The 15,115-nt window shown below is 36.6% G+C and overlaps 1 protein-coding gene across 2 annotated transcripts in view; it reads right to left on the minus strand.

The window, feature by feature from the left end:
- TLK1 (tousled like kinase 1) overlaps positions 1-15,115 on the minus strand; it is a gene marked incomplete at both ends in the record, with an annotated part of 153,982 nt that overhangs the window by 58,320 nt on the left and 80,547 nt on the right. For both annotated transcript variants that reach the window (XM_079710742.1, XM_079710743.1), the window contains one exon: positions 2,149-2,224. In XM_079710742.1, the coding sequence (XP_079566868.1) occupies positions 2,149-2,224 (76 nt within the window). The remainder of the gene's footprint in view (positions 1-2,148; positions 2,225-15,115) is intronic.

The following is a 15,115-nucleotide window of genomic DNA, read 5'->3' on the forward strand; positions in this document are numbered from 1 at the left end:
ATATACATTTATCAATTCAATACTGACTTATATACATTCATTCACTTATTTTATTCAACAAATATTTCTTGAGTGGTTACTATGTGCCAGGCATTACTGAGATAAACAAACAATACATTTAAAAGTTCAACAACCTCAAATTCCTTCTTGGAACAAGGTAGGGGGAAATTTTTTTAAAACTAATAAGTAATCAGGACTATAAATACTACCTAGAAATTTTGAACACTAGTTTTGTACAGATTTATTCAGAGGTCAGGGAGCACTATAAAAGTTTTATACCAAAGAACTTCCCTGCTGCCTGTAACAACTTTCCTGCAGATTCTGAAGAGGTGCTATTTTTTAATGAAGACAGAGACATTTTTTGGTTGCCTACCCAGAAACTATTTCCCCAATTTTTTTTCCCTAATTGAATCCAAGTTTTATTCTGTTACCATTCCCTCCCCTACATAGTACATGTAACTTCAGGGGAGGCTGACTACTATATGGCCTCCGTTCCTAGTTCCTCTTCCTTCCTTTGGATTAGAAACGCAATTTTGTTCAGGTATCATGCCTTCTCCACACAACCTGTCCTTCGAAATGGAACTTTACCCCACTTTCATTTTCAGAGATGGGCCTGATTTTTTTTTTAATATTTATTTATTTATTTGGTTGCGCTGGGTCTTAGTCACAGCAGGCGGACTCCTTAGTTGTGGCATGCAAACTTTTGCTGTGGCATGCACGTGGGACTTAGTTCCTTGACCAGGGATCGAACCCGGGCCCCCTGCATTGGGAGCATGGAGTCTTAACCACTGCACCCCCAGGGAAGTCCCGAGATGGGCCTGATTTTAAGGGCAATAATACCTCTCTTGGACATAACTGGTTTTGGAATGGACACATGACCCTATTCTGGCCAAGAAGATAACAGGAGAGGTTTGCTATGGACTTAAAGAAGCCTACATCAAAGAAACAGGGAAAAAAGAAAAACACACAGAAAACCAGCCTCTCTCTAAAGCAAATACAAGTGTGGAAGATGAAATGAGGAAATGCAATTAAAACTGGCCACAGTCCTAAAACCATAAGAGAAAAGCAGACAATTCTGTGGATGGCAGACCACAAAGAAAAAGATGTGGCTTCTTAAAGACACAGGTTGGATCAACCAACCCAGAAGTCCCAGGCTATTTTGGGACCTGCTTTTAAAAGTGAGTTTTAAAATCTGAAGTTAAATCTATCATAACTAATGTAACTAAATAAATCCAAGCCCACTAACCACAACCTGGGGAAACTACACTAAGATCAAAAAGGACCTCAGGGCAGACTGAAATACAAAGTACCACAAACTTAAGAGAAAGGTGCTAGAGTGACTCAACTCCCTCCTTCCACAAAGAGAGCTGCTGCAAATATATTTCTTGATGCCAGTGCCACATGTAAACACTAGTAAGCCATGGGTTCATGGCTCTAGATTTTGTGGCTCCAAAACATGTAATATATGTATAAAATCATCATTACATATGATTTAAGAGCCCAATTTATTGTATTTACTTTTGAGAAGTCAAATTAAATGACAATACTATCTTGTCCATTATAAGAAGTTGTGTAGTCTAATGAAAGTAATTTTCTTATAGTTCATAATACAAAATGTAAGTATGAAAGAAAGGATGAAGAACAGGTATGGAAAGAAAAAGATGGTGCTTTAATGAAGTACTTCAATCATTTTTATGTAGTCTTTTTTTTTTTTTAATAAAAGGGATGAGTAAGTTTGGGTACTTGTCTCAAAGTAAGATATAAAGTTCTTATTCAAAAACGAGAAGCCATTTCAATACCATAATTCATATAAAGAGAGAAAACAGAAAGGTGATAAAGGCAATGCTTGTCAGGTTTGGACATGACACTTTTCTTTCTAATTCTCAAATTAAAAAAATAAGGGAAATGTCAAAAGCCTAAAAACAGTAACCATAAACAAACTACCTGTGGTACAAAAAGATTCCAATTTCATATAATTATTATTTCTTACACAAAGTACATTCTTAAACTATTAATGCAGAAATTACATGGTATCTATAGAAATCACAAAAACACACTACTTTAAAAAAAATTATTAATTGATTAAAAACCAGAATAATTAATTGTAAATGCCTCTTCGGCTCTGAAGGAAGATTTTGCTTCACTTACCCTGACTACTTTCATTCTGATTTTCTGCTTTTCTCTTTCTTCCTCTGGATGATTCCGATTGTTTCTTCTCTGGTGTCTACAGAAAGCAAGTTAACAGAACTTTAAATTATAGTTTTAACAGACAAAATTTTACAATCACTATAAATGTCATTTTTATTTTCGAGGTCAAAAATTTTGCTCAACAGCGTTCATGCAATGTAAACATGTAATTACTGACATACAATTTATTTAAAAGATAAAATTTCCTATTGTGTACATTTTTAAAATTTGAAGTGTAGGAGACCTGGTACACATTACCTGAAATTTACATTTACAGAATTTGACTTGAGGTGGATCAGAAATCTGAGAGTAATCAGCCTTTAAAAGATGCCCTTCAAATTCTTAACTGGATAGGGCAAAAAAAAAAAAAACCCACAAAATAACAACAAAACACCGTATGTTTTTCCCATTAGTTTTCTACTATTCATATATATTCTATAGAAGTAAAATAAACTTGGGCTAGAAAAAAAGAGCAGAACACAACCTTAATATATACAATCCCTACTAAAAATAACCATTCACCTAAATGCCTAAAAATTATTATCCAACAACAAGCAAAGCAAATTCATAGATTATATCCTAAATCAGGTGTCTGCACACTATAGCCAGATGGCCAAATCTGGCTGGCCACCTGTTTTTGCAGGGCCCATAATCTAAGCATAAATTTTATATTTTTAAATGTTTGAAAAATATAAAAACCAAACAAGAATATTTCGTGATATGAAAATTATAAGAAATTCAAATTTCAGTGTCCATAAATTTGGTTCTATTGGAACACAGTCACACTCATTCATTTATGTACTGTCTGTAGTTCCTTTCACATTACAGCAGCAGAGTTGAGTAGCTGTAACAGAAACTGCATGACCCATAAAGCCTAAATACCTGGCCCTTTACAACAAAAAGTTTGCAGAGCCCTGTCCTACGTGATGGCTTGTTCTTAAATTACAGGTTTGCTCTTTTAACTGATAGGAAGTGTTTCCATCAGGCTAAAACAACAAGTAATTTTTGTGCAGTCTGACAGAATGCTGTGCTTAGTGAAAAATTAAAACCAAATGTGCACAAGGCAATGGCACAGGGCCCTCAAATTCTAGAAGCTTGGCAAGTATGTCTAGTGCCAGAACAAAGGATATCTGAATGAATGAAACATCAAGGCAACTTAAAATAAATCTCTAAAGGCAACGTAGTCCTCCAACAAGGAAGGGACTTAATCCGTATTTTGATGTCTCTTGTAAGTAGTTCTGTGATTAAATAGTATGAATGACAATATACAACCTAATTCATACTGAGCATCTGTGGTTCCCCAAAGTATTATCTGGGGCATTTTAAGTTCTTTCACTGACATTCTGCCAACAAGATAACAGATTCAGAGAGGTTTAAGTGAATGTTACTAATCTCTGAATTCTTTAAAGACAGAAGTTATACTTTCTCCCCACCTCCTCCTCCCACCTCCATACCTAGCATGATAAATAACAAATATTAAATAACTTACTCAAGGTAACCAGGATTCAAATCAAATTCAATTCTGTGTATTTCCAAGGCCTAAATGCTTTTTTCCCCTTCTATGTGTCATGATTATATATCTTACATCAAGAAGTAACTGAATGAATCAACCATACAAAAATACTTCAAATTTTCATTAAGTTCATAAATAAAATTCATTATGTCCAATAAACTGCCTATATGTTTTCACACCGTAAACCAGAGATCTTAAAGAAATCCACTCTAACTAGCAATCTACTCAGGAGACAGACTGACATATCAGCAATTTAAGGTAAACAGTTCATTAGTTTAGTTTCATACTCAAAATTACCAAACTCAGACTTAAGTGGTAACCAATCTGTTATTCTCCTTGGAATAAAAGTATCACCAAATTAAAAATTCTAAGTTAACAGCCTTATAAAGAATCCTATAATCTATCTTAAAACAAAGGAGGGGACTTCCCTGGTGGTGCACTGGTTAGGAATCCACCTGCCAATGCAGGGGACACGGGTTCGGTCCCTGGTCCGTGAAGACCCCACATGCTGTGGAGCAACTAAGCCCGTGCACAACTACTGAGCCTGTGCTCTAGAGCTCGCAAGCCACAACTACTAGAGCCCTCATGCCACCAACTACCGAGGCTGCGCACCTAGAGCCTGTGCTCCACAACAAGAGAAGACCACTGAAATGAGAAGCCCGGGCACCGCAATGAGGAGTAGCCCCCACTTGCTGCAACTAGAGAAAGCCCATGAGCAGCAACAAAGACCCAACGCAACCAAAAATAAATAACATTTTTTAAAAATTTTTTAAAAAATAAAACAAAGGAGAACTCCCAAATAATAATTTATTCATATCCTTCCCAAATTAATCTATATAAAAATATAATTTAAGGTCAAGGAAATATGGTTTTTCAGAACAGTTTTAATGGTATACTAATTTTTAAGCATGGCACAATCCTTTTGGATTTCCATCTTAAATCCTGACTAGCTTCTTTGAATAAGCAAAACAAAAAACCAAACAGAATAATAAAATTCTGAAAGCTATATTGGAAACAACATTTTCTATCTAGAAAACTAAAGAATATATAATGTTGTAAATGGTTCCATACCATTTTCTAAGTATATTCCAAGGAACACTGGATCAGGGATAGATTGAGAGGCTACATTTTAAAACGGAAGGTATAGTAGGGTGGTTCAACTGGGGGTGAATAAAGTTAGATTTATTTAGCACAAAGCTTCTAAGAACCATTAGAATACTAGCATTCACTGGCTATCTCCAAAAGGGGGATGGGATGCAAAGATACAGTATATGTGGCAATTCTCAAACTTATTTGGGATAATGTTCATTAAATACTTTACTGGATATAGACTTCAAGATATTTAAGGTCTTTTTTATTTTCATTTTTTAAAGACATATACGGTAACTTAGTAAAAACTTTTTCTCCAAGGCAAAATTTCCCTAAATTTAAAATTTTCTGGAATGGGGATGTGAGACAGTCTTTTGGGGGAAATGTCATTTTGTTTAGAACAAACTAACAAACCCCCCAAATGCATAATGATTATAGTGAAGAAAAAAAGGCAACAGGCTTCCCTCTTTTAAACCAGACAAGAATTTGAGGAAGGAAGATGAAGAGAAAAAGGAAGATGAAGGAAAAAAAAGGATGACAGGACTAAAATTAATTTTAAGACTGTAATCTAACACTAATGCGAGTAAGAAGTTGGAAATACCTAATAAAAAACTGAAAAGTTGAACAAAGCAAAAGATGAGAAAGGGAAACCTAGATAGACCTGATTTGCCTATAAAGTAAATGTAGGCATTATAAACACACCATTTTGCCTTCCCATGAACTTTAATCTTTTTACACCCTCATCCTAGTATGACTACCTTGTGCTGACCTTTGACTTCATTCTCATCTCATAATTATTTTAGGGCTGTTCTGTCAGCCTCAATGGACCATAATTTCCTCAGAAGAAAGTACCATGAGTCTCTGAAAAAACACAGACTAAGAATCAGCCTCAATGGACCATAATTTCCTCAGAAGAAAGTACCATGAGTCTCTGAAAAAACACAGACTAAGAATCCAACTCTGGGCCCACTGTTTACTATAACTTTCAGTATGTTACTTAATCCAAGACTCAATTTTCTCATCAATTTTAAAGGTGATAATATGGTCTAAAAGGATTGTGGGGATTAAATGAGAAACATACCAGAGACATAAGTAGTATAGCATCTAGAACAGTGTATAGTCTATATCAGTAAGCTATTCTTATCTGAATGGCTATCCTTCTATTACTCCAAATAATCCGTGCACTTTTATGTTTCAAAACTTCAATCACGTGTCACTTGTTAAATAATTAGCAGCTTCTGCCCTAATAGTTTACAAATAACTTGTAGGGTTTGCAAAATAAGCAATATTTCAACTCTAATCTCAACAATAAGCCACAGAACTTATAGGCTAGGCCCCAAGTATTATATCACTAACCCTAAGACAAATGTACTTTAAACAGTTTTTTTGGTTTTGAATTTAAATAATCTGAGCAACACCTATATTAAACAAAACAAAAACTCTCAATGAAGCCTAATGCTGCCAATTCTCCTAAGACATCCTTTGTGTGTGGACTTATTTGGGGATTTAAAAGCTTGAGGATTTAGGGTAGGCAGAAACTCATCAAATATTTAACCTCTAAAATGGCTCATCACTGAGAAGAAAAAGTTCAGAATACTATCTGTGACCTTCAAATTGTACTCCAGAGACACCTTAGGGGAGAGAAGGTTGTGTCTCCAAAGTTACTAAAGGGAAGGAAGGAGCAGGTGGCTGAGCTAAGGCTCTAGCCACCAGAGACACATTCTATCCCACCTCTACCCTATCCCTGGGAACACAGCATGTCTTATTTTAATATTGAGATTCTATATCAGATATCTTCAAAGAAAGAGCTCGATGGCTTCAAAAATGTTTGAAAAACCACTGATCCTGACCAATCGATATCCTAGAAAATCTAAGGGACATCAACCAGGCCACTATTGTATTTCTGTAAAGTGTAAAACTTGGACATATTGAGCATTTTATATACAACATTTTCAAGCTTGTTACTGCTCTCACTAATGCTGTCACTCTTTCCTCTGTTTTTTCTCAATTACTGCACTATAATTGACCACAATAGGGAAGGATTATTATGGAAGGCAAAATAATATGACTTGGCTTTAAAGTAAAGATGGAAAGACTACAGTATTATAAAAAGTTAAAGAATTCCGACATACAGTGGAACAGTGGTTAGGAGAAAATGACGGAAGAAGAAATTGGTATTCTTTAAATCAATTCAGCTTTATAAATGCTAGTTTGTAATCATACCAAAACCTGAATGATTACTCTGATATTTAAATGTTCCAAGATATTAGTGTGAATTTATATAGCATTTTCCAGAGTTGGAAGGAAGTTCAAAAAACAAAGACAGGGCTTCCCTGGTGGCGCAGTGGTTAAGAGCCTGCCTGCGGATGCAGGGGACAGGGGTTCGTGCCCCGGTCCGGGAAGATCCCACGTGCCGCGGAGCGGCTGGGCCCGTGAGCCATGGCCGCTGAGCCTGCGCGTCTGGAGCCTGTGCTCCGCAACAGGAGAGGCCACAACAGTGAGAGGGCCGCATACAGCAAAAAAACAACAACAAAAAACACAAATCTAAAGGACTCAAGAGGTGATAGTGATATACCTAATGTTCCAATTTCATTTGGAATTTAAGTCAGTGATTATTAAACAAGGTTTTCATATCTAATCATGTGGCCTGTTGCTTTATCTTACAATAAAAATAAATCTGCCTTTCATCAATGTAAATAAGACCAAATATAAGGAAATAAGAACCTTAATGCTGTCACAGAATGAGGGAGAGAAAGCAATATGGATTGTTCCATGAAAACAGATAACCACCTCTACAAGCCTCCAACTAGAGATATTTTAAATTACTGGCATAAATGCATTATAGAAAATTGTAACAGTATGTGAAAAGATATTATAACATCAACAAAAGAGGAGTGGATATTAAAATTTATTCTTCACCTCTACCTTAGGTAGAGTCCATCAGCCCCAACTGAACAGAACAAAAAGAAAAGTGAGATAGCATCACCTGTAACAAAATTACTACAGTTAAGAGACACCGATATATTTAATTTCTTTCTGTTAAAGGAGAAAATACTTTAAAGTAGAAAGAAAAGTTACACTAATATTAAATATCTGTAACAAAATATTCAATCTTCAAACTTGTCAGAATGAATTTTTTTCTGATTGACTCATTTAGCTAAAGACTGGTTTGAAAAATAATACTCATTGGCTATTTCAATGATTCATATAGTTACTCAGGTCTCAAATTCAAGGTCACTATACTTTGAACAAATGGCACATAAACCTTTTTGCCCGCAGCTGGTAATAACCATGTTTTGTTCACATTTCTAGGCAAAACTTAAAATGTGGGAGAAATCTTTGTTATTTTAATGGCACATAACAAAACAGCACTGAACTAAAAAGGGAAATCTGGAGCCCTATAAAAATAATCAATGTAAAATAGATGTTCTAGTCAAGAGTATCAAAGATACAAGATACTATTTCTTCCAACATTTTGCTATAAAAATTAGGTTAGAATAATGCACTATAAGAAAACTGCAATTCTGTAGTGAAAACTTCCTTGCTGCTTTGTATCCAATTTACATTTAGATAAAACATATCATAAAATATGTATATCCTAATTCCAGGATGATTTTGAGCTGGCATGACCTGAAATTCAGTCTTTCTCTGCCCAAGAGTCAAACTTTAATACCAATTATTATCTGTAAATGTTTGCTTGAATCTTTGACACCTAAAAGATCTATTATTTTGCTGATTTCAATATAAAAAGCATAAAAAGTTCATGTACGCAACATTTTGGGATCCTGTCACCAAATAAAAGCATTTCCTTGCTGTTCAAAGTAAACCCAATCAACATATCAGCAATTTTGAGTGTAGCCTATTTTCTCCTGTATTGCCTTTATCATTTAATAATACGTAATATCAAAGATGGTAGAGAGCCAAAGAGACGAAATTAGGTAACCCTCAACTAAAATGCACGCTGCCTTACTGGTAGCTAAAAGTGTGCCAACTCACAACATTTTTAAAAGCCTGAAGGATTTTTACTCCCTCCACAAACATACAGCATCCATAACCACATCAATAACTAAAAGAAATATAATACTTAATCTTATTTTCAAATTTTAAAAACTACCTTACTCGCCATCTTCACAGTTGTACTTCTTAGGTTCCTGTAACCTGGACCAATTTTAATTTACACTCACATATGCTTAAAGGAGCATACTAAATCTTCGATATTGATAAAGCGCAGTTTTGTTTGCCATTTTCTTATCGTTTACATAGCATAACTATTTCTTTGCATTTTCCCTTCTCTGGCTTTCCCTTTGACTTAAGGCTTTATCTGTTAAATAGTATAAACCATAAAATTAGAATAAAGCTGGACTTCCTCCTCTGTTCATATGATCCGATAAGCAGTTTTCAAATCATACAATCAGAATAAAACAGCTATAGAGAGCAAATGCTGTGGTGGGTGGGGGAAAGCAAATTGTCAAGACAACTTAGTCTGGAATTGTTGGCATTCTGAATAGAACCTGTAATAGTAAAATTGAGAATGTGATTACACAGCTTTTCTCCCACTGTGACACGCATGATGAAGTAACATAACCTGTATAGTATCCCTATAGACACTAGCTGAACATGAATCCCTAGATCCTTATACAATTATGTCTTTGGAATAGACACTTTTAAGTGTAAATGCTGTGCCAGAGAACATGCACATTTAAAAATTTAAAGATATTTCCAGGGCTTCCCTTGTGGCTCAGTGGTTGAGAGTTCGTCTGCCGATGCAGGGGATACGGGTTCGTGCCCCGGTCCGGGAAGATCCCACATGCCGCGGAGTGGCTGGGCCCGTGAGCCATGGCCGCTGAGTCTGTGTGTCCGGAGCCTGTGCTCCGCAACGGGAGAGGCAGCAGCGGTGAGAGGCCCGCGTACTGCTATCAAAGGTGATATTAAATCTTTACTCACACTAAAACTGTATGAGGGGCTTCCCTGGTGGCACAGTGGTTAAGAATCTGCCTGCCACTACAGGGGACACGGGTTGGAGCCCTGGTCCAGGAAGATCCCACATGCCACGGAGCAACTAAGCCCGTGCGCCACAACTACTGAGCCTGCGCTCTAGAGCCCACGTGCTGCAACTACTGAAGCCCGTGCGCCTAGAGCCCATGCTCTGCAACAAGAGAAGCCACCGCAGTGAGAAGCCCGCACACCACAAGGAAGAGTAGCCCCTGCTAACCGCAACTAGAGAAAAGCCCGCGCACAGCAACAAAGACCCAACGCAGCCAAAAATAAATAAATAAAAAACCACCATTCACTTTATAGCAGTATACCATATATACTCAATAAATATCTGTAAATCAATAAATATTATTTTTTAAAAAACTGTATGAGAATGCCCCAAAATCCTTTAAGATGTTTACCTGATGTGGTTTTTTTTTAAAAGTGGGATTTCATTGTTACAGTTTTCTCTATAGCAATACTGCATTATAACCAGAAAAGGGGTTGATTTTATTTTTTAAAGGAAATTGTTCTATCATTTATCTATTAGCACTGATTCTCAATGTTGACTACACTTCATAATCACAAAGCTGTTATTTAAAGCTCATGCTGGCATCCCCATTCCAAATTTAAACATCTCTGGAGGGAGACCAAAGGAATCCATATTTTTTAAAAGCTCCAGAAGTAATGCTGATATATCATCAGGATTAGCAATACAGCCAATCTAATATATAATAATATAGCATGTATTTCCTGCACATTCCACTTTAGAGAATCCCTAAAATTAGTTAAGTTATTCTATATATAACCTTCCATTAAGAACTGCAGACCAGGGCTTCCCTGGTGGCGCAGTGGTTGAGAGTCCGCCTGCCGATGCAGGGGATACGGGTTCGTGCCCCAGTCCGGGAGGATCCCACATGCCGTGGAGCGGCTAAGCCCGTGAGCCATGGCCGCTGGGCCTGCGCGTCCGGAGCCTGTGCTCTGCAATGGGAGAGGCCACAATAGTGAGAGGCCCGTGTACCATAAAAAAAAAAAAAAAAAAAAAAAGAACTGCAGACCAAAATTGTGATATATAACAGAAAATTCATTAGGATAGGAGAAGTCCAGTGCATTGTCATGGTTACTCAGTTGTTTTAGAAAATGAGAATTAATCTTAAAGAAAATTAGTAAAATACTCACTATGTTCTGCTGATATAAAAATACACCTAATATTTTTAAAACTCTACTATAGTATAAGCATACCTCATTTTATTGAGCTTTGCTTTATTGTGCTTCATAGATACTGCATTCTTTTACAAATTGAAGGTCTGTGGCAACCCTGATCTAGCAAGTCTTTTGGCACCATTTTTCCAGTAGCATTTGTTTACTTCCTCTCTCTGTATCACATTTTAGTGATTCTTGCAATATTTCAAACTTCTTCGTTATTATATTTATTATGGTGATCTGTGATCCATGATCTTTGATGTTACTATTGTAATTGTGTTGCAGCACCACAAACTATGACCATATGACAGTGATCTTAATCAATAAATGTTGTGTGTGTTCTGACTGCTCCACTGACCAGCCATTCTCGCCCTCTCCTCGGGCCTCCCTATTCCCTGAGATACCACAATATTGAAATTAGGCCAACTAAAACTCTACAATGGCCTCTAAGTGTTCAAGTGAAAGGAAGAGTTGCACATCTCTCACTTTTAATCAACAGCTAGAAATGATTAAGCCTAGTGAGGAAGGCATGCTGAAAGCTGAGACAGGCCGAAAGTTAGGCCTCCTGAGCCAAACAGCCAAGTTGTGAATACAAAGGAAAAGTTCTTGAAGGAAATTAAAAGTACTACTACAGTGAACATACAAATTATAAAAAAGTGAAACACCATTATTGGGGATGTGGAGAAAGTGTGAGTGGTCTGGATAGAAGATAAAACCAGCCACAACATCCCCTTAAGCCAAAGACTAATTCAGAGTAATTCTATGAAGGCTGAAGAGAGGTGAGGAAGCATAGAAGAAAAGTGTGAAGAAGCAGAGGTTGGTTCATGAGGTTTAAGGAAAGAAGCCATCTCCTTAACATGAACGTACAAGGTGAAGCAGCAAGTGCTGATGTAGAAGCTGCAATGAGTTATCCAGGAGATCTAGCTGAGATAATTATTGAAGGTGGCTACACTAAACAACAGGTTTTCAATGTAGATAAAACAACCTTCTCTTGGAAGAAGATGGCACCTAGGACTTTCATAGCTAGAGAAGTCAATGCCTGGCCTCAGTGCTTCAAAGGATAGGTCGACTCACTTGTTAGGGGCTTACGCAGTTGGTGAGTTGAAGCTGAAGCCAATGTTCATCTACTATTCTGAAAATCCTAGGGCCCTTAAGAATTATCTTAAATCTACTCTGCCTGTGATCTATAAATGGACAACAAAACCTGGATGACACATCTGTTTACAACATAGTTTATTGAATATTTTAAGGCTACTGTTGAGTTACTGCTCAGAAAACAAAGATTCCTTTCAAAATATTACTGGTCATTGACAATGCACCTGGTCACCCAAGAGATCTGATGGAGATGTACAAGATTAATGTTGTTTTCATGCCTGCTAACACAACATCCATTCTACAGCCCATAGGTCAAGGAGTAATTCTGACTTAAAAGTTTTATTATTTAAGAAATACATTTCGTAAGGCTATAGCTGCCATGGTAATTCCTTTGATGGATCTGGGCAAAGTAAACTGAAAACCTGGAAAGGATTCACCATTTTAGATGCCATTAAGAACATCTGTGATCCATGGGAAGAGGTCAAAATATCAATATTAACAGGAATGCGGAAGAAGTCAATTCCAACCCTCATGGACAACTTTGAGGGGTTCAAGACTTTAGTGGAGGAAGTAACTGCAGGTGTGGTGGAAATAGCAAGAAAACTAAAATTAGAAATGGAGCCTGAAGATGTGACTGAATTGGGGCAATCTCATGATAAAACTTTAATGGATGAGTTGCTTCTTATGGATGAGCAAAGAAGGTGGTTTCTTGAGATGGAATCTACTCCTGGTGAAGATGCTGTGAAGATTGTTGAAGTGACAACAAAGGATTTAGAATATTACATAAACTTAAGTTTATAAAACAGCAGCAGGGACTGAGAGGACTGACTCCACTTTTGAAGGAAGTTCTACCATGGGGAAATGCTACCAAACAGCGCTGCTGCTACAGAGAAGTTGTTGATGAAAGGAAGAGTCAGTGTGCAAACATCACTGTTGTTTTATTTTTAAAATGGCCACAGCCTCCCTAACCTTCAGCAACCACCACCCTGATCAGTCAGCAGCCATCAACATTGAAGCAAGACCCTCCACCAGCAAAAAGAAAACAACTTGCTGAAGGCTCAGAAGATGGTTAGCATTTTTTTCAGCAATATAATATTTTTAAATTAAAGCAAGTACATTGTTTTTTCAGATATAATGCTACTGCACACTTACAGTATAGTGTAAACATAATGTTTATATGCACTGTGAAACCAAAAAATTCATGTGACTTGCTTTATTTCGATATTCGCTTTATAATGGTGGTATGGAACTAAACCTGCAATATCTCTAAGGTACACCTGTATAAGATACTGAAACCAAATTGCTCAGTAATGTCAACTTGTGCTGAATGTACTTAAGTCTAAAAGCATATTTATCAGAAAAAAAATCTGTGAAGTGCTGCCAGTCCAGGCATATCTTGGATTGGCAAATTTTATAAATCATCTTAAATCTAAATATTTCCAAAAAAGAATACCACTTTTTTCAAAAGACTAACTAGGGTCATTTATCTAATTAATAAGTTAGATACTACATTAGTTATACAGAAAGAGTATAGAACATCATTTTGAAATAAGACAGACACTTTAAAATTAGAACTTTGACTATTAACTTACTATCTGTGGGCAAATTAACCTCTCTGGGCTTCTGTTTTCATACGCAGAGATGTGAAACTTATAGAGCTGTAATCTAGCTCCACAGGTAACATGCTACAACTTTATTTTCCTTCCTTCATTAATGGGGTGGTTCCCAACCAGAGGAGATCTGCCTCTACCCCCCGAGGATATACGGCAATATCTGGAGACATTTTTGGTTGCCACAACTTAGGGGTGGGGGGATGGGCTACAGATATCTAATGCATCATGTAGAGATGCTGCTAAGCATCCTACATTACACATGACAGCTCCCTCCCCACCCCGAGAACTATCTGGCCCCAGATGTCAATAATAAGATTGTGAAAGCTTGCTTTGATGAATACATAAGAATCACATGTAGCTGACAGAAAAACTGCCTTATATTATACTACAACTAAGTACATTATTAAATTTATTTATTCAACAAATATTTACTGAGCATCTACTATGGTTAAGTGCTATACCAGGGTCCACTTTAAAGTATATCTTCATTCTTAAAATGACATGGCATGTTCCTCTTCGAATCTTGTTTACAACAGTCAGCTTAGAACTTTCTTGCTCTAAAAACCACCCACCCACACTAAATGTACTTTTAAAAAGGGAAACATTTAACAGCTGTTTGTTTGCTTTCTAAATAAATGGCCTACAGAAACAATATTTCAAGATTTATTTATCTATAAGAAATCAAAAATTATCTAGACAGAGTATTATCAGAGTTTCCAAGAAGGGAGCCTAAGTGCTTTTATTTTGAAAAGGTGATTCTGACACACATAGTCCTCCACCTTTATGGAAAGAGGGGCACAGAGTCAGCCAGTATCAGGCCATTTGATTTACAGTATTTTTCCTTCCAGGAGACTAAGGATGTATATATTCAACCAGGATAGACCTACTTCCTTTGCTGTGAACTCTGTCATATAACACATTTTAGAGTTAGACTCTCCATAACTCTAGCTGAATATACTTCCTGTAAGAGTTCGACCTTTAGGGACTTCCTCCGCCCTTCACTGCAGAGGGCTCGGGTTCGATCAACAACAACAAAAAAAGAGTGTGTCCTTTAATGTTCAGTGGCAGAATTAAAGTTTTCTCTTTTTAAATAAAATGAAAATTTACAACGTAATTCCAGGTATTTCACAGGAACTATAGTTTCTAAGTTTGATTATTAGTCTTAACAGAGAGAGAAAAAAACAAACTTATTTCCTTACTGAGAAAATGTCTTTATTGCTGTTACAAAATCTTACTAACCTCACCTAATAATACAGTAAGAAGTCAGTGAGAAAATACTGCCAAAATGAAGATAAGTAAAGGAGAAGACAGAGGAACCAATCAAACAGAACACCACAAAGGGCACTTATCAGGCTAAAACATTTCAGAAAATAATGTAGGTTACAGGACACAAAGAATATTTCTTAAAATTGATGAGGGCAGTAAACTAGGTATCTAACAA

The sequence above is a fragment of the Hyperoodon ampullatus genome, assembly GCF_949752795.1.
Source record: "Hyperoodon ampullatus genome assembly, chromosome: 8".
Classification (NCBI taxonomy): Eukaryota; Metazoa; Chordata; class Mammalia; order Artiodactyla; family Ziphiidae; genus Hyperoodon; species Hyperoodon ampullatus.